Source organism: Epinephelus lanceolatus, chromosome 2, assembly GCF_041903045.1.
Source record: "Epinephelus lanceolatus isolate andai-2023 chromosome 2, ASM4190304v1, whole genome shotgun sequence".
In the NCBI taxonomy this organism is placed as follows: Eukaryota; Metazoa; Chordata; class Actinopteri; order Perciformes; family Serranidae; genus Epinephelus; species Epinephelus lanceolatus.
This window is the reverse complement of record NC_135735.1, coordinates 39,979,331-39,995,312: the sequence shown is the minus strand read 5'-3', so window position 1 is coordinate 39,995,312 and position 15,982 is coordinate 39,979,331. Positions and strand designations below refer to the sequence as shown.

The following is a 15,982-nucleotide window of genomic DNA, read 5'->3' as shown; positions in this document are numbered from 1 at the left end:
CCACTTTAATGTATGAAGAAATCCAAAGCTTGACAGGCCTGCTGTGCCAATGGACCATTTTCCTTGCAGACATTTTAACTTGTCACAGTGTGAAAAGCAAGTAAAACAAATTAATTATGACGGCTCAGTTTAAGTCTTAATTTGTTCATGTATTTGCTTTTTGATTTGATAAAAAAAACAAGTATTAATTGGATTATTTGACAGTGCATTAAAGATGAGAACATTATAGCATATTGGTGATGATAAGCAAACTGGTCTATGTAAACTGGAAAAAAAGCAGCTGTCTATATTTTCATTATTTACAGTAATTAAACTTTACTTATCCAAATTAGTCAAACATAAATGTCAGAAATAACTGGTTGTAATGATGATGATGATGATGATGATGATGAGTGAGGCTTGTGACTTTAAGTATCTCTCAGTGGCTTTAAAACTGCACCGAGAGTGAGTCTGCCTGTAGATGAGGATCATATTCAAATTACTTTCTGTCAACTGGAATACGTCTCAGCCGAGACAGGTGTTGAACTTTTCTCCAGACTGCTGTAATCTGTGAGAAAGCAGTAGTCACAATCTAGTGGATTAAACTGTGATTTGCAGTATTTAAGGTGATCAGAAATCTGGAGAGGATTATGATGTGAACACAGTCTGACACAGCATTTCATTTCTCTCAGGTTTCCATCGCCGTGGGTTTGGCGGGTTTCGCTTGCGTCCTCCTCCTCGTCCTTTTTGTTCTCATCAACAAATACGGCCGGCGCTCCAAATTCGGTATGAAAGGTAAGTCTACACAAATAGGCAGATAGGCAGGCAGACAGTGAGCTTTGTTTTTCTCCTTTCTGCCAGTTGCATCATTGTGCAGAATCCATTCCCCCAGCTAATCTTCTCTTCAAAACCTTTGTTCATCAGAAAATGTACATACTGCAGCTACTGTAGAAGTCCTACTTTTTACTGCATGTTTACAGATCCACCACTGCACTTCAGTCATATCCCCAAGAGGACTTGCTTGGGAAAAAAAATAAAGGTTTTCCATCGTTGAAAGAGAAACTATTAATGATCCTGTCGACTGTTGCAGGACACTGGAGTGTTGTGTTGCTGTATGCTACACACAGAGTCCTGCTAAAGGCCATACATTTGCAACCACCCATACACGTGCACACATATAGACAGCTGGATCAATACTAAAGGGCAGTGTGCATGCAAACGAGTTCTATGCACTGTACATACACCTCACACATTCACTGCATCTGCTATGTAGAGCGATCGCAGAAAGGATCCTGAATTAATAAGTGGACTCGGCGCTGTCGATCACGCTGAGGAATTCAATAGGATTAACATGGCTTTTGTGCATGCTGAGCTTTCATTTTATGTCAGCTCCAGGTTTTGCTTGTCTCTCTGGCGTTGGTGTCGTGGAAGAGGCAAAAGCCGTTGTAGTGCTGATCTAGGAACAGAGAGCATAGAAGAGAGGAGCGAATGGTAGCAGCTCTAACAGGTCCTGTGGTTCGAGCTCAAGTGTTTGCCCACCCAGCTACAGCTCTTATCAGTTGGCAGGCTGAGTAGTGCTATTTGCTTGTGTTTGGTGATTTGTGGGAGATTCTGTGTTTCACTCAAGGCAGTATTTATATTATATATTTGGAGGTGGGGACATCCCCCCAGTTTTCAAATATGCTCAAAATATCCCCACCCATATACTGATAAAAAAAAAAAAAATTGAATTGAATTGAATTGAAAACAAACAAACAAAAAACGGCTATGCTATGACAGGCAACCATGCTCTACAGATGGAAATGTAATCCTTATCATAATTAAGTTAAACAAATGACTACCATTAGTTTAGTATTAAAGCGTACTGCAGTTCTGTGTGTGGTTTGTCCATGTGGTGTTGCTGTACTCCAGTAAAAGCTGTTGCCGAGTCGACTGCTGTAAGTAGGTACAATCAATGTCAAACACTGTACTGTTTCTATTTTGTTACCTTCAAGTGTATCGGAAAATAGGCATTTAAGAATGTAGAAAAAGAAGAATATACACTTTATAAAAACTCCAAGGGGAAAGTCGATTTTTTTCACTCTGTTGTCATGTGCACACAGGCCTGAAATACACACACATTTAAAAACAGGACCTTTACATGCAATTGAGAGGTAAGTGTGAGGGGTTTGCTTTGGATAGGTGCCCCGAGCAGTTGGGGGTTCAGTGCCTCATTCAAAGGTGCCTCGGCAGTGCCCAGGAGGCAAATTGGCATGTCTCCAGCTACCTGTCCATGCTCCATACTTGGTCTGTACAGGGACGTGGGCCAGCATCCCTCTGGTTCCCAAGCCAAGTCCCTATGGAGTTAGATACTGCTGCCCCTCAGTATGAGGAATATGAGTTTTAAAATGTCAGTCATTTATGTTGTACTGCATATGTAATTTAGACAATAACGGCTTTCATCTATTGTATATTCATATAATGTACTCTAACTAGGAATGTCAATGGTTAACTGTTAAACGGACAGCTTACACATGTCAGTCTATAGGTTATCATAATTGTGGCACTTGTCAGTTTACTGCACTGCGCACCACCAAAGTCTGGGGGGAGCTAGCTAGCATTTACAATGCCGCTCATTGAGCCATTACTGCTAGGAAACGTGCCCTCCCTTCCGTCTCCGCCTGGCTCAACCCAATAAGTAAATGGCTCAGTTTTGAACCATTAAATCCCCTTTGCATTGTTGAGTATGTTACCACTGTTAGCAATGTCAGCATGACTACTGGTGCTAACATAGTAAACAATGCTAAATGGGTTTTACATTTCAAAATGAAACTGCTTACTCACCGAGGAGACTGTTTCCACTGCAAGGCATTCTGCCATTGGGACGGTGTTACCAGCTGTAGCTAATCGCTGAATGAGTGGCTGCTAGCTAACGCTAGCTAGCTCCCTCCCAAACCAAGTGGTGCACAGTGCAGAGTGGCCAAGAACCCAGTGGAGACTGGAGGGCAGTGGACATGTTTCCACATATTAACACAGCTAGCCAGCTGTCTGTCAGCAAAGCCAACAGAAAATAAAATATACCTCACATTTACATTACACAAGATTCAAAAAGAAGCACTGGGCTAAAAGGAAAAGCCTCTGGTATTTTATGTCTTTTTTTTTTTCTTTTTTCTTTTTTTTTTTTAAATTAATCACTTACCAATTAATATCTGTTGGCCTTTCAAAAGCAAAATGAACCAAACTGACATCCTCTAACACTGTACTTGCATGTTAAATATGGTAAAATATAATGGGAAATTAGTTTTCAAATTTAGAATTTTTTCTGGGGTCCCAGCCGTTTTGGTCCTTGGCCTTATTATTGCTTATAACACACATACCCTCTGTCCCTCCATGTGTGGATTCGAACTTGTCTTCCTCCTGGATATACATTTTTTCTCTCCTGGTTTAAATTACTGTTGACTCTTTTCTGTCAATTTCTAGCGTGTCACTTTTTTCTCTTTAATCTACAGACGTTCTAATAACATGCCACCGTGACCCAACACCTCAAACCATGCATGTGTCTCATTTTATACCGTAAGCATGGTGTAAAGTAGCATTAGCCACTACCCCCCATTTAATTAGCTACTTTACAGGATTAGAGTCCGTTACTTACCTCGGTAAAGAACTCTCCGCTGTAATTATTTAGGGGGTGGCAATTATTGCATTGGCCTAAAGCTGGCTCTAATCAAGGATGAGTCTTATAGTTAATGAGGCTTTTCAGACGTGTTTGTAATGTCATGGTAAGTCATGTGAATTTAAGCTGTGCTAACAAACTGGTTTGACACAGAGAAAACAGAAGTAACAAATCCATTATTCTAATATATATATGTATATATATATATATATATATATATATATATATATATATATATATATATATATGTGTGTGTGTGTGTGTGTGTGTGTGTGTATACACTGTACACACACATAAATATATATATATATACATATATATATATCTGTATATCTATCTATCTATCTATATATATATACATATATATATATACACAGTACAGGCCAAAAGTTTCACTTTATTTTCATGACTATTTACATTGTAGATTCTCACTGAAGGCATCAAAACTATGAATGAACACATGTGGAGTTATGTACTTAACAAAAAAAGGTGAAATAACTGAAAACATGTTTTATATTCTAGTTTCTTCAAAATAGCCACCCTTTGCTCTGATTACTGCTTTGCACACTCTTGGCATTCTCTCCATGAGCTTCAAGAGGTAGTCACCTGAAATGGTTTTCCAACAGTCTTGAAGGAGTTCCCAGAGGTGTTTAGCACTTGTTGGCCCCTTTGCCTTCACTCTGCGGTCCAGCTCACCCCAAACCATCTCGATTGGGTTCAGGTCCAGTGACTGTGGAGGCCAGGTCATCTGCCGCAGCACTCCATCACTCTCCTTCTTGGTCAAATAGCCCTTACACAGCCTGGAGGTGTGTTTGGGGTCATTGTCCTGTTGCCAAGAGTGTGCAAAGCAGTAATCAGAGCAAAGGGTGGCTATTTTGAAGAAACTAGAATATAAAACATGTTTTCAGTTATTTCACCTTTTTTTGTTAAGTACATAACTCCACATGTGTTCATTCATAGTTTTGATGCCTTCAGTGAGAATCTACAATGTAAATAGTCATGAAAATAAAGAAAACGCATTGAATGAGAAGGTGTGTCCAAACTTTTGGCCAGTGCTGTGTATATATATATATATATATATATATATATATATATATATATATACATAAATGTATATATACATATATATATGTATGCAAGATGTTGCAAATAAGAAGTCAAACTCCATGACATGAAGTCAGTTTCATACAATTTGTGAGATACAATTTAATTGGTGACACAGCTACTTGCTAATGATGTGCAATGTGTAGCTTCCTCATTTCTTTATAACTAAACCAACCTAATGCAGTGGGTGGCAGTGCATTTTAAGCTGGATGGCAAGGTTCAAAAGTTCAAAGTTCTCTTGGACACTATAGAACTTTTTTTAATTGCATTGCATGGCTGTCTCACACAGTGCCATGTGGTCTCACTCACTGCTTCCCACAATATGTTAAGATTACACGCTTTGCTGAAGTGCACCTCAGCATTCTCTGTCAAGACACTGAAAAGCATTTTTCATACTTTTTCCCCCCCCAGAGTAATTTGTGCTCAACTGCCTTGTTCAAGGTAACAAATAGTTTTATGAATTACTGCGATCGTGCATGAAAAAGAAACATATTGAAGGCTGAGCAAAATGCCAGGTTGAGCCAGTACCACTGTTGACAATTTTTTTTTTTCAGTTTTTACATAAAGGTCAATGTTATCTGGAACAGCATACTGTATTTCTGCCCTGTTATTAGAATTATTGGTGGGGGGGGGGGGGGGTGGGGGGTGGGGGGTGGTGGATGCAGGGGACACTTTCCCCTCAATATTAATGAAATGATGAAAATTATGAAACTAAAGACATTTCCACCATAAAATTGGAGCAGAAAAGGCACAAATTGGTGAATAAAAATTCCTCTTCTTATTTACTATCAGGTAGCAGTGTGTCGCCAGACTGTGGGCGCTGTACATTAGCCACTTCAGTTTAAATAGAGATGCTGCGGTCGCCACTGTCACTGTGAGTGATTGAAGGTATAAAAGACTTAAAGAGAGGTGATGTCGGTGTGGACTCTTTCAGGACCTCACGGTGTTCTGTACAAAAGCCTTATTTGTCCAGTGTGTGTGTGTGTGTGTGTGTGTGTGTGTGTTTTATCCCCTCCCACTCTTGTTCTGGAGAATCAGCTGGAAGGCCTGAAGAAGTCATTACCTTTGGATGGAGCCATAATGGATTTTCGCTCCACTAAATCACTGTGGCTCTTTTGGCTGTTTGAGTTTGATCACCGACCGTTTCTGGGCATCCAATAAAAACCTGTTTTTATTTTTTTCCTTTATGTGGCTGGAGTGTGTGTGTGTGTGTGCGCGTGTGTGCCCAAGCTATATCCAATTGATTTGCTAGCATTTCAAGGCCCACCGCCAGCTCCGTCCACTAGTTGCCTTGCATTTACAGCTCGGACTGATATGCTCCAGCTCACTTTATGTGGTTGTAATTGTGGTGGTTTTATGAAAGATACTTTGCTTGTCTGCATGTGCTTGCGTTTGTGCACGCACATGTGTGAAAAATGACTCGTACTCTAGATAACCTGTTGCTCTGATCAATATGTTGTCAACTTACCTCCCAGCTAAAGCATCTTGCCGTCTAAGCAGCAGGCTCATCTTTCACATTGTGATTCACACCAGTGGGTTTGAAGTGTCTTTCACACAGATTTTTGTCAGCAGGGAATCAATAATGCTTCTTTAGAAAAAGACACTCAGCATGTCAGTAATAAGTATTATGCTCCCCTGTCATCTTTTCTTATGTTCTGGTAGAAAATTACCCCACCCCTGCTGCTGAAAGTGCTGCCAATATATAACTAAATGTATATCATTTTGTCACCTTCCATCTTCTAAATAAAATCTCCTAAGAAGTGCAGATCCAGGTTAGACGTTTCCATACTCTTTGTTAAGATCTATTGGCTGCAGCCTCCTTTATCACAGGGGCTGCAGTAAATCTGACTTTTAAAACTGTAACTGACTGCAAAAACAGAAAACCTCACAAACTTCACCAGGACTAAAGTGATTTTGGGCTTTGAAAAAATATAAGAAAACCTGTGGATAAGGAGTCACTAACACACCTAAAACTTTATAGAGTAACAATGCTATGAAGATAATACAGAACCAAAAGAAAGAAACCGAAGCTTGACAAGTTCCTGGTTATATTCTGACAGTCTCTGTCAGATAGTTTTGTCATCATATCAATATAGTAACTAACCTCGATCTGAATTTTAGAAATCATTTTAAACTAATTCTGAGGGCCCCAGTAGGTCTCGGGAATCAATGCCACATTGTGCTGCATTCTGGGTATTTCTGGGGCTCATCCACAATAGTTGTTGGCAGCTGCTGTGTGTTTATATAAGGAGCAGATGATACAGGCGCTATTTTTGGCTACATGTCACTGCAGAGTTTAGACTGAAAATATACAGTGAACAAACAAAGGCAGAGGTAACATGTCAGGAGGAGGAAGTGACAGATGAAGGAAGGATGACATTCATTTTAGAAAAGGCAAGACACTTGGAGTTATCAATCACTATAAAGATAGATGTTTTTATGAACCCAAGAAACTTGATGTATTTTTGTATCGTTCTTTTTATTGCACTTTTTTCCTCTTATTTCGTCTTTGATGTAGAACTCAGTACAGTAAAAGTTTTTTGTTTCTCTTCCAAAACTTTCTTTTACGTAACAGTGCAAAGCTGTACGGCTCCCTTTTGGAGGCAGAATTAGGAAGAAGTTACTGCTTCCAGGCAAAGCCAAGTTCTATGAAATACTGGTCCACAATTATCCATAAAATCACTACTTGTTGCTGTAAGACTTTGGTTATTAGTACAGATTAAACAAACTGATATAACTTAATAAAATACAGAGCTTTAGAGCTTCTAATAAGCGAGCTTTGTTGCCTTCAGCAATGTGATCTCATCCCTACCCGTAATATTTTGGTAATTTAGCAGAAGCCTTTTGCATTGTATCAAGCCTGCAACAGCAATTATGAATATAAAGGTTATTTTTGTTGTATTAATAATAGTTAATATTTTGGTTCTTAATTCTGTGTTTTTATCATTTCTTATATTTTGTATGAACATGATTTTTGCTGGCCTCCATGGGCCCCCCCTTGGCAGCTGGGCCCATGAAAGCTTTCCCCTTTCCCCCCCCTTGTGGGCAGCCCTGCATTGTATCTGTATTACTTACTTCATTATTGACTAACAAGTGACTATTGACTCACATGACAAAATAACTCAACATAATTTCACACGGGACACGAACACTGGACTCCTGGGTCAAAGTCCTGTGCTTGCTGGATCCATCCACCTCCACGTCAATCTGCCCTGAGCCAACTTATGTGCTCCTTAAACTACGTCTGTTCTAAACATCTAATCTAATAATGATGTAGTACATTAGAGCTTGTTGAAAGCCCATTCCGTCTCACACAGACCATATAGGGTGTTTTGTCGGGAGCCACTGACCAAGCAGTGTTTTTTGACACCCTGGGAGTGAAACCAGGCTGCCTTTAGACAGAGCCAGGCTAGCTGTTTTCCCTTATTTCCAGTCTTTATGCTAAGATAAGCTAACTAGGCTGCTAGCTGTTGCCAACTGGTAATTAGAGTGGTGTCAATATTTTCATCAAATTCTTGGCAAGGAATCAGCAAAGCATAATTCCCAAATTTAAACCCATGACTACAGTGTTTACACGTAGGCTGGGCCTCATATACACAAACTGCACTTTCAGTCCAGTGTGCCTGTTGGATGAGTCACACACAAGTCTGAAGGTGCAGAATGCATGCGAAAGAAATTTGGCCCTCAGTCTTTAACCCTATTAAATACTATGAGGCTGAAAATGCTGACCAAAGCATTTGACTGACTCATAAAATGCTGAGACACCAAGAAGCCAGGGTCAGATGAAGCCAAGTAAGAGGGACCGGGCAGGAGGCTACCTGTAAGTCAAGGTGAGCAGACGCTGTTCTCATTTAATCAAATTTAGTCATCTAGCTATATCGTTAACACTGTTAGTCAGAGTGCGGAGGCTGGGGTCTTTCTTAGTGATCAGCAGCCCATGTTGTGAGAACTGCAGCTGTGACATTTTAAGACGTTGGCCAGTCCGCCCTCATTAGAATTTTGATTTAATCAGCACAGACAGTTTTTCAGGTTTTCAGACGTGAAAACAGACATGTAGGTAAATCACAGAAATGCCCAGAACACACTGTCACACATAACCACGCTGACACACACACACACACACACACACACACACACACACACACAAACACACATAAACCATACCCTGCGGCGGCCAGCTAGCCTCTGCGATCCAGACGTGTGTCAGGGCGGCTTACCCTCCTCTCCGCTACATTACCTGAACCAGGCCTGGGGATGATCAGCCCACACACACACTGCAGCATTTACCGCATCACTGCCTCACTTGGCCTCCAGTGGCCAGAGTGAGCTCTGCCCCCAAGCAGCGAGACATGTCCGTCTACAGACGGACGGGCAGACGGACACTCCTGCTGAGTGTCTGTACAAATGTCAAGCCCATTTTCAGCCGAAAATCTGTCAATTAAATGTAATTCTCAAAGTCCATACAACAGAAGTCAGAAACGTGACAGACCGTCTCCGTATGCAGTGGAGAGTCATTAAATACAATTACTCAAGTAGAGAGTACAATTTTAAGGTACATAATTTAAACATTTACATTTTATACTACTTCTACTCCACTATATATGAGGCAAACAGTATACTTTCTACTGAACTGCATTTATCTGACAGCTTTAGTTCTATAGTTACACATTTACTCAGAAAAGCTACAATAAGTTTATAAAATTATGCATTATTATGCCTTAAACTGCAAGTTAGTAACTTTTATAAAGTACAATAGGTAACACTACCTCCACACTGACCAGCTACAACATTAAAGGGACAGTACACCCCAAAGAAATTTTTTTGGTGTGAGTTGCAGAGTGTTGGAGATATCGGCTGTAGAGGTGTGTGTCTTCTCTCGAATATAATGAAACTAGATTGCACTCGGCTTGTGGTGCTCAAAGCGAAAATAACTAATTAAATAAAAAGATTTGAAAAACTCAACAGCAATGTCTCTTTCCAGAGATAATGACCTGGTAACTCAAGATAATCACAGACCTTGTTGTGAGCAGTTTCATGTAGGAACTATTTTCTCTCTACTGAACTGCAGCTGCCAATTGTATCATTTTTATTATCATTCCTTTTATTCCACTTTGAGCACCACAATCTGAGTGCCATCTGGTTTTATTATATTCAAGACAGGGTGGTCATTTCTATGCTTTATATCTCCAAAACTCAGCAACTCACAACAAAGCAATCTGGGTTATTAAATAGCACTATGGCTAAGAGGAAAAATACGTATTTTTATTTGGGGGGTGAACTGTCCCTTGCTACCTAAGAAATAATAATCTGACATCATATATAAAGTAAAGGATACAATATGCATACATTTTAGTATTTCTTCAAGCTAGTAAAGGTATTTAAAATAAAAGTAATTCATGGAAGACATTGGACAATGTAGTAAATCACAGGGATATCATTTATAATATGTCATTTTTATGTGACAATCATAGTATTAATAGCTGCTTTGGTGGTGTATATGGCAGAGTGGAAAACACTGGCTGTAGTGGTAATGACAAAGAGCACAGTTAGAAATGATCAGTTTACACATCACTGTGATTCTGAGCGAAAAAAAACAACTGAACTGAAAGTGTAAATCCACACTAAGTCACAGAGGGCAGACAAGTGCTAACACATTAACACTGTTGCTAATCCTGTGCAGATGGAGACTTTTAAATAGAAGAAACTAAATGTTTGGCTTCCGGCATCCTGGACAGGTGTTGCAGGGACATTTCAGGCCCCATTTAAACCACAGTGTATGAGACTGATTCACTAAATGTTCTGCTGCATAATTAATGAAAATAAAATGTAAAAAAAAGAGATTTTCTCATGATGTTCAAACATCATATAAAAAGCCTCTGCGTCATCCACAGAGGCACAGAGATACAGATCACAAACCTCTCGTCTTTCCTGCACAAATGGTGTTTACCCTTTGCTCAGTTGCTACAGCACCAGCCATCTTAATTGGCTGTAATTCATTCTTCTGAACGCATGCGACAGATGGGGACTGCCAAGAAAACAGCAACAGGCGCACCAGGGAAGTGCTTCTTGTTATATCTCTTCCCAGAAAAGATTTCAGTTTTCAGGAAGTAAAGTTCATCTTCCATCATGTCTGTCGCCATATTGGGTTGTTATTCAGACTATCAGATCGCCGGCGCTTTTAGTGACCCCTAAAAGGATTTGGATGCCTGCCTGCAACCTCTCAGCCACAGCATTACCTCACATGTCATTCCTTAGCTCTTTTTGCACCTTCTATGGAAAATGAAAATACAAAAAAGGCCTGTTTACTTATTTATCTCACTTAAAAGTTGCATGAGAGCCTTTCCCTGGGAGTTTGGCTGTGGTGCTTGTCCGTCCCTGGGTGGATATAGAGTGCTGGGTGGCCTGGGGTTGTTGCTGTGGACATGGTGTTCCTGGTACAAATAGGATAGCTATTTTTTGTTTTATTTTATTTTGGACTTCGAACTGTCAGCACCAGACTGCTAACAGCTAAGTGCCTTCTGTCCTCTCGGTGTCTGTCTGCAGAGCTGTACACGGCTCTGATGTGCCGCACATTGTAAAGTAACTCCCAGTAAAAGGCCGGGCTTGCAGAGTGGTCTAGTTGAATGCACTTTAACTGGGTATTTGGAAGCTTCTTCCCTTTTAAGCCCGTGCTATCAATAGTTCAGAAGGTTGTCGTAGGTCTTTTGAGTTTAACAATAGCTTAATATAACGTCTTTAAAATTTCAGCATATGGCAGAATACAGATGTGGGAGGAGAGGAAGAAGCCGCACTCTTCTTCTGCTGCAGGCTTTCTGAATTGCTGCAGCAATTTGGCTCCGTCCCCAAGAGGGAATTGTTTAGAAAATATCATGTTTGCTCCTTTTTTTCCAGCCACAGAAAGCTACAAGAGCTAGCTGTGCGAGAGACATAAGCATTTTGTCTTATAATGAATACAGATGTAGTTGCACTGTAAACCATTAAAGAGGCAGAACTGTCTTCAGTGCAGCTGAACAACAGGGCCATGAAAATGCATCAGGGACAACTTCTGCATCTCCATGTTTCAATTAGTATTGATCAGGAAAACTCAACTGCTGCTCCACACTGCTTTTCTGTTTTCTTTGTGTGCTTTATCCGAAATAGAGAAAAGTGTTCTGTGAATCTAAACATTACGTCAGTGCTTTTATTCCGATGCCAGTCAAGTATATTAGTATTGTTAGTGCGCACAACGCTGCATCATTTTGGAATTTTCACACTTTATTTAGCTCATGGTTGCAGCACATTTTCCTAATATTTATCCTGCACAGCACACCCACAGCCTTTTATCTACCATTTCCGATTGGCCATATGTCTTGTGAGGACATACACACACACACATATATATATATATATATACATATATATATATATATATATATATATACATATATATATGTATATATATATATATATATATATATATATATATATAAAATTTGCATGGACAAGCTCCCAAATAAAGATATATTAACTTAAAGGGTAAGTTCAGTATCTTTCAACCTAACCCCATTTGCCCATTGTTTGTGACTAAGTAACTAATGGAAACAACAAATTGGGGAATTAGTCCAGTATTCAGTAAAACCACTTAAGCCAGGATCGGTGAAACCAGCCGCAGTGTAATCCCCACAGGTAATTAGGCACCGTCAATTTATGTCCACAAAAAGTGCTTGTTTTTGCCACTGACGGTTCAGACTGTTATTCTAAGTGTCTGACCATGTTATGGAAAGGATCCCTAAAGAGACTGACATTTCTGGTAGAGAGTAAAATCCTTTTTGTTTAACCAGAACCAGCCCCAAAGTCGCCAACACCAATTCCACCTTTTCACACATTTTCACACCTTACTGTGTGAATTAAGGGTTTAATTCAATCAGCAAGTGTTGGTGATTGTTGGAACAGTGGAAAGATTGAACCCAGATGCTTTTTGTGAGTTATATTTTGTTTGTTTCGACTTTGAATGAAGTGTGTTTTACAACGACAAAATTACTGTTAATTTAAATGGAGTCTGGTGGGCTTGGCTGTAGTGATTTCAGGGCTATTTTCTGTTCAACAAAAAGGATCTTACTCTGTATCCGTTGTCAGAAATTAGTAATCTAAAAATGTCAGTGACAAAAACACGCACTGTTAGTGGACGTACATTGATGGTGCAAACATGCACCGAATGGTGAAATTGCAGCCTGTTTCACCACTGCCATCTGCAGTGCTCTTGATCAAAACTGGACCACTTAAAAAAAAAAAAAAAAAAACGTTACAATGAGTACCTATTGGTCACTTAGACACAAAAAATATAATTTCCAGGTTGAAAAAAAGGATTTACTCTTTAAAAATATGATATTATTGTGACACATGACTTAAGCATTTGATAGAAATACCAAAAAGTGGCTGTATAAATCAACACATTTTTTTTATTTCCAAATCTTACGTCATTTTTTCACCCTATACCTCCTGGGCTGATCCGCCCCTGCTTGAATTAACATTGACAGTTGGCTAACAAGGGGATACTCTTTTAATTAACTTCCTGCCTAAATCTCTGTGACTGGAGTTCAAACACCTCTCTAACCATTGAGATACTGCTTCACCATTTAAATCACATCGCTGGCACATAATGGATAGAGATGCATTCATGCAGTATAAGCTTTTTTTTGGTAAGAGGTGAGAGAATCTCTATTAACTCAATAAGCAATCATAAACACATTTATTTCTGCTTTGAACTTTGATTCAACCTCCCAACCATACAGTACATTCCCTATCCTGGAGGACTTTGCTAATGATTATTGCACTCATATTTTCTGCAATTTACATGAGGCCTTGAAATAGACTCATGCGGTATAGTGCTGATGAGTTTCTACCGAGTTAATGAACATTAAGGGACTCGGTCTCACCAGACGGCCCTCTTGGAGCACAGCGAACTCAGCTTGGACAGCACTCCTCACATCCTGCAATACAGCACTGACTGTTCCCTGTTGGCTACACAGTGTCAGCAGGAGGTGTTTGTAAGTGCTGCCCTTGTTGTAACCATTTAAAAAAAGCCGTGTTCAAGCCCTGTTGTGGCTAAACAAGATATATGAAGGCCTGGCTAAAACTGGCGATCTACAGAAAGTTTGCTTTCTCAGCTGCTTCGGGCTATTACAACAACTCAGCTAGCTGCTAACTGACTGGAGAGACAATAACCTGCACTGTAAAACACTAGCCTCAGAAACAGGCTGAATGAAGAGGTGTAGCTCAGTCATAAACCTCCAGCTTGCGCGGCTCAACATTTCAGCCCTTTGTTCCCCTCCAGAAACCTTTGGCATGACTCCAGTTTGGATTTTCTACTTGCGGAGGGTGATGCGTTGCTTATTATACCACACGAGAGAGCATCCACTCAGAGGTGGGAAGGTGATTTTCAGGGTCTGAGATGAGATTCCTGCCTAATTTAAAAAAAGACTGAAAAAGAGAACATGCTGTGAAGGTTTTTAGCCCCCACTGTAACCACTAGTTAATTCAGTGTGAATTCTAGCCACAGGCCCAGCAAACAGCTCATATTATGTAACAGCCAAATGTAGGGTGCCGCATGCTCACTCCTACGCTGGATAGGATTGTGATCCTTTTATACTGACAGATACAAAATACAAGCTACTGCATTGAAATTAATTTCTTTGCTAAATCATGACGATGTGACAGCATGTTTAATAATGACAGCATTTTAAATATTTAACAGTGAGAATATTTACTACAATAAATCTGTATATAATCAAGGCAACATTGTAAATATTGCATCATAGGTTTAATAGTATAATAGTACTCTTCTTTGGTATAGATAACAGTGATGGGACTCTGCTGTATATCAAGCAGCCACAGCACCACTATGTTTAATAGCAGCATATTCTACTGTGGTAAATGGTGACATATTCAACTTTGCATTACATCATAGTAAAGGTTTTCCAGTACTCCAGTCCAGTAAGTTATACATTGCTGTATTGTATATATATAGCTTTATTGTCAGTAGCTTTAACAGTATTATATTATATGCACATAAGAAAGGACTAGTGTACCGTGGATGACAGTACTATACTGTGTTTAATAATGGAAATATTCTGCCACATGATTGCATTAACAGAGCTCTGCAGTATTCTCAGCCCTGATGATATTTTCCTGGATGTTCACTATAACCATGTGTAGCCTTCTTTAAGTAGAAGTATCTAAGTAACAACAGCACTTTATTAAAACAATCTGTCATATTTGTGTTATGAATTATATATTTACATACACATTAATTAGTGAGTGTATTTTATTCTCTCTTATATTTAACAGTGACAACATTGTATGTTTTAAAGTCATAATGTTGTGTAAAATTAAACACTGAAATACATATTATGGACAGTGTATAGTAATTATTTCCACTATGCATTTATAAGAACAGTAGTTTGCTATATGTGTCATACAGTATACACATGTGTTTTCATGAACAGTGACAGAAATTCTACTATTACATAACAGTACTGTAAATGTAAGACAGTAATGTGCAATAGGAGTAAAAGTGACAGATCTGACAGTATACAGTTATATGTTTTGAATGGTGACAGGATTCTTCTATTATATAACGGTTAAAGTATTCTTCTAAATGAGAGAGACAATATTGTACCACAGATGTATTAGAGATAGTTATAGAATTATAGTGCTGTGACATTGTGCCTGCTTCTTTTATAACACACACCGCAGACACAGAGGGGCCCTTATGTAATTTTTTTTATGAATAAAAATGAATAGTATCTCTGTTTTTTTTTTTCTTTTTTTCTTTTCTTTTTCAGAACTTGTACTTTAAGCAAGCCAAACGTTATTGGGCACCATCACTCACACCCACTGACTGACTACTTTTAATTTCACTGCGCTTGTCTCAAGTATGTGGGTGTGTGCGTGGCTTTGCACATCTTGCCCGTCTCTGTGTGTTTAAGATATTTATCTCCTGTGTGCTGACGCGTGATAATAATGATGTTGATTTAGGATGTGTTTTGGTTATGGGCTGGATGTTTGCTATTGTTTCAGCTGTGCGTTTATGGGTAAATAGGCTTGGCCTCTTGTGTGGGTGTGAAATTTAGTGTTGGATCAGAGCTGTTATCATAAACTGTATGAAAATTATAGACCACCATGACATCACCTCATGGTGTGTGGAGTGTTTTGAAGCCTCGTGTTTGGCAGTTTGGACATTACAACATTGGATGTTTGGAGCTAGAA

At 39.3% G+C, this 15,982-nt stretch overlaps 1 protein-coding gene across 3 annotated transcripts in view; it reads left to right on the top strand.

The window, feature by feature from the left end:
• ntrk3b (neurotrophic tyrosine kinase, receptor, type 3b) overlaps positions 1-15,982 on the top strand; it is a 257,785-nt gene that overhangs the window by 146,483 nt on the left and 95,320 nt on the right. For 2 of the 3 annotated variants that reach the window (XM_033625920.2, XM_033625911.2), the window contains one exon: positions 672-774. In XM_033625920.2, the coding sequence (XP_033481811.1) occupies positions 672-774 (103 nt within the window). The remainder of the gene's footprint in view (positions 1-671; positions 775-15,982) is intronic. The other variant, XM_078161658.1, reaches the window with a different exon arrangement.